General features: G+C 39.8%; 1 protein-coding gene across 1 annotated transcript in view; it reads left to right on the top strand.

The window, feature by feature from the left end:
* The first annotated feature begins 3,552 nt into the window (after positions 1–3,552).
* Positions 3,553–3,931, top strand: part of ZNF281 (zinc finger protein 281) — a 9,884-nt gene continuing 9,505 nt past the window's right edge. Inside the window, exon 1 of the mRNA XM_044674915.1 lies at positions 3,553–3,629. Within this exon, the coding sequence (XP_044530850.1) occupies positions 3,553–3,629 (77 nt within the window). The remainder of the gene's footprint in view (positions 3,630–3,931) is intronic.

Below are 3,931 nucleotides of genomic sequence, written 5' to 3'. Positions count from 1 at the left end.
CTTACTCCATAAAATGATGCAAAGGGTACTCCATGCTGAGTTTTAATTTCAGCTCTGTCATTTATTTTCTTTGTGACCTTGGTCAAGTCACCTAATTGGGGCCTCAGTTTCCTCATATATAAAAATGAAGAGTGTGAGGTAGAGGACAATAATTTCTTAAATCTATGATCTAATGAGTACAAATTTAAAAAAAAGTCAACTTATACCAAAAAAAAAAAAGGACAGGTTATATTTTTTCACTATTGTGGTAAGTGAAAAATTCACAGAAATAGGATCAAGGAGATTATAAAAGTCAAAATAGGCCATTTTACTATATAAAATCAAAATGCTTTTGTACCAATATGAAACTAGAATTAGAAAAAGTTATGGAATGGGAAAAATAGTTTTTCCATTAAATATTTCTAATAAAAATCTGATGCTCAAAGTCTCTAGAGGAATTGATTGATACAAATCAGTAAGAAATTTAAACTAGTCTCTTCTGAGGTCTCTTTTGAATCATTTGTAGTAAGAATTCAGAGATAAAACTCAAATGCAGAAATGTTACTACAGGACTCCTACCTTAGAATTAAAATCTAATCTCTAAATCTAAAATTAGTAATGCTGATAAACTGTTTCCTAAAATGTCACTAAGACTCACTAGTTTTTAAATTTTAAAGTTTATTAATTAGTTTTTAATTATGTCTATTTGATCATTCTCACATTAGCACTTCATGTTTGTTGTCCAGTTGTCAAAAGCAAAGACACATGAAAAGAAAGATGGGCCCTAATGAGGCCATTAGTAATTGTCATGTATTTACTATGAAAAATTGATAGTTTACTATTTTTATGTTTAGGTATGATTGACAAAAATTTTATGATATTTTCAGTGAAATAATTATGTGATAAAGTATCAAATATAAAGCTAAGTAGCATCTTTTTAAACAGATTTTAAATTTCATAAAATACAGAAAAGTTATAAAATTTCACAATAGCTAATCATTTAAAAATTAATAACTTGTTAATTGATTTTTTAAATGAGCATTTTTATTATACTATTCTTTTTCCTATTAGCTATTTTACATTTTAATAAAAGATTATTTAACTGAAATATGACTTATAAAAGAATATAACAATATGTACCCACTGTAAACAAATTTTTAAATGTTATTTAGGAATACTAATAGCTCCTGATAATTCTAAAATTATTTGAGTAACATCTCTCTGAGTTTTTCTTTAAATCACTGAGCAAAGATAATTCAGAAGCAAGTATAACAATTTTTCTAATTAATAAGCTCTACTATTGATGACATCTTTTTCTGTTTCTAAAGAGATGAATAGCACCAAATGCCATAGGCAAAATGCAGTCCCATGTTATCAAATAAATGTTCAAGGTACAGCTTCTAATGTTGAAAAATAGAAAAATAAATTGACCTTGATGAAGTGTGTCTTCTTTTGTCTATTCCCAGGAAAGTTTATTTCAGGTATTTCTACTGCTGAAATGATTAGAGTTAACAGCTTTTCCCTTCCATTTTATTTTACAGGGTCTCTTCATCTTCCTGATATATGGGGTGTACAACACAGAGGTAAGTCTGCTTGGAGTATCTCAAGGCTGACAGAGTGAATGAGAGAAATGACAGGTTTCTTATCTTGATAACTGAGGGACAAAGTTGGCTTTCCATATGAGTGTCCTACTGCCCTTCATGCTTGGACTAGCTTATATGCATCCCAGCTTACTATTAAACACAGACACCCTGAATAAAGGGACAGACTCATTTCTCATTGGCATTGACTAATATTTTATTGCTGTTTTAAGTTTTTGAATTTCTAGTCTTTTTTTTTACACTTAGCTACACTTGAATGTATTAAAGTTTAACAGTTCAAATGAAAGAATGTTGCCATTTATAGTTATATGCAATTAGCAACTAATTTTTCTTAACTCCAAAAACATGTAGATTATAATAATCATCAAATATTGAGTTTTTAATGAATTACCTTAAATATTTTAAAAATTATTTGTAAGTATTTGGGGCCAAATAAATGAGGCCTGTAGGCATTTATTCATAATTTCCTTATGGCAGCATAGACTATCTGAGGCCTTGGAGTTAGAAGACTAAGATTCCCAGTACTACTTAATAGCTGTATGACCCCAGGCAAATCATTTCACCGTTTAGTTTCCTCTTCTGTAAAATAGGCGAAATGTTACCTACCTCACAGGTGGTTGTAAGAAAAAGGCTTTGCAAACCATATAGTTCTATCTAAACATGAACTCACGGATAAAATACTAGGAAAAAAAGAGAAAAAATCATAGTGTAGCTTTATTTTTATATGAAAATATGCTATAAAAAGGTTATCTGTAGATAGAACTGTAAAGTTTTATCATTTCAAGTCGTGAAACATTTATTTAGCACCTAATGTGTGCTAGGCACCAGGGCAAAGGTCCAGCTTTCCCTGATTTTTTTTTAAGTGACTTATGTAACCCAACAGGAAAATTGCACCTTCAGATGGTTGCATATTCAATTCAATCAACATTTATTAAGCGCCTACTCCACGCCAGGCACAGAGGATACAAAAAAAAAAAAAAAAAAGAGGCAAAAGACAGTCCTTGCCCTCAAGGAGCTTACGATAAGGTTTGCACCTAGCACCTAGGAGCTCAATAAATATTTATTGAATTCATTTGTTCGGTTTGTGTTTGGTATATTCCTTTAAGGAAAAAGAATGAGTAGTCTTGCTTAAATTCCTTAGGATCCTGGTGGGGTTGAAAGGGGTGGGGAGCGGGATGGGTGAAGAATGACGTCAATGATCCTCCTAAGGTGCGGTGGCTGTGGTAGCGGTAGTAGTTGCCACTTCGGTTTCCAAATGAGAGGTGGCTGGGAGATAACAGGACAAATAGGCTCCTTAGTAAAGCCTAGAAGGAATGCGGGCATTTAAATAACGTTTAATGATGAAGTGCGTGTGGGCGTGTGTTTTATAGGGCGGCTGAACTAGGATTGCAAGCGGTTTCCTTTTTGAGTAGCCTTCAGGTAGGTTGGCAGTAAGACAGCAACCTTTTTTTTTTTTTTTTTTTTTGGCGAAGGTACCTCGATTACGATTCTAAAGTAGGCCACGCCCACTCCCACTACAGCAAATGAACCGTGTCCAAGAGACCACAACCTAATGCAGGGGTTAATGGGCTTGGTGAAGCCTGGGCGTATGCGGTGGGGGGGTGGTCTGAGGTCCAGCACCAAGGGTCCCCCTCCAAGGGGGTGCTCTCTTTTTTTCTCGAGCAGCCCACCGACGGGCTAGGTCACCCTCTGCTCCCCAGAAGTCTCCCGCATCTCCCCCAATCTCTTTCCCGTCTGCCTCCTTCCCTTTCCCGGACGCCCTCTCTCTCCCTGTCAAGCAGCCCTCGTAGCTCCAAGCCCAAGTCCTCGGCTCTTCTGGCCCAGCCGGTTGCATGTATAAGTCCCTTCCTCACTCGCTCCGGGCCCTCAACCCTTTTGCCTCAGTCCAGGCCCACCCTCCTGGTCACTTCACAAGTCCCCGCCCCACTGGCCCCACACGAGTCGGTCCCTCCCCTCGGGCCCAACCGCCCGAATGATTGACAGGCCGGCCGGGCGGAAGCTGTTGCGCAGGCGCCCTGGCTCCCCAGAGCTCCCCTCTGGCCGGGTCGAGTAGTTCCCAGCAGACCCCGCGCCGCGCCTGCGCAGTGCCAGGGAGGCTTTTAATTCCATTGTGGAGAGGACTCGGCGTTATTTTTATTAACTGGAGGCGACGGCGGCTGCGGTGGCGGCGGCGGGACCCGTAAGTGCTGCTGCTAGGGGCCGGGGAGGGGGGAGGGGGCGAGGCCCGGGGTAGGGCCGCCGTACCATGCGCGCTGGGGCCGGAGGCGGCCGAGGATAAGCGCCCGGCGCGTTGCGGTCTGGGCGGCGGCGGCGGTAGCGGCGGCGGCGGCGGGGTCTGAGCGCCGCGGTGG

Source organism: Gracilinanus agilis, chromosome 4 (genome assembly GCF_016433145.1).
Source record: "Gracilinanus agilis isolate LMUSP501 chromosome 4, AgileGrace, whole genome shotgun sequence".
Classification (NCBI taxonomy): Eukaryota; Metazoa; Chordata; class Mammalia; order Didelphimorphia; family Didelphidae; genus Gracilinanus; species Gracilinanus agilis.
The sequence above is the reverse complement of the archived record's forward strand: the minus strand, read 5'-3'. Positions and strand labels throughout refer to the sequence as shown.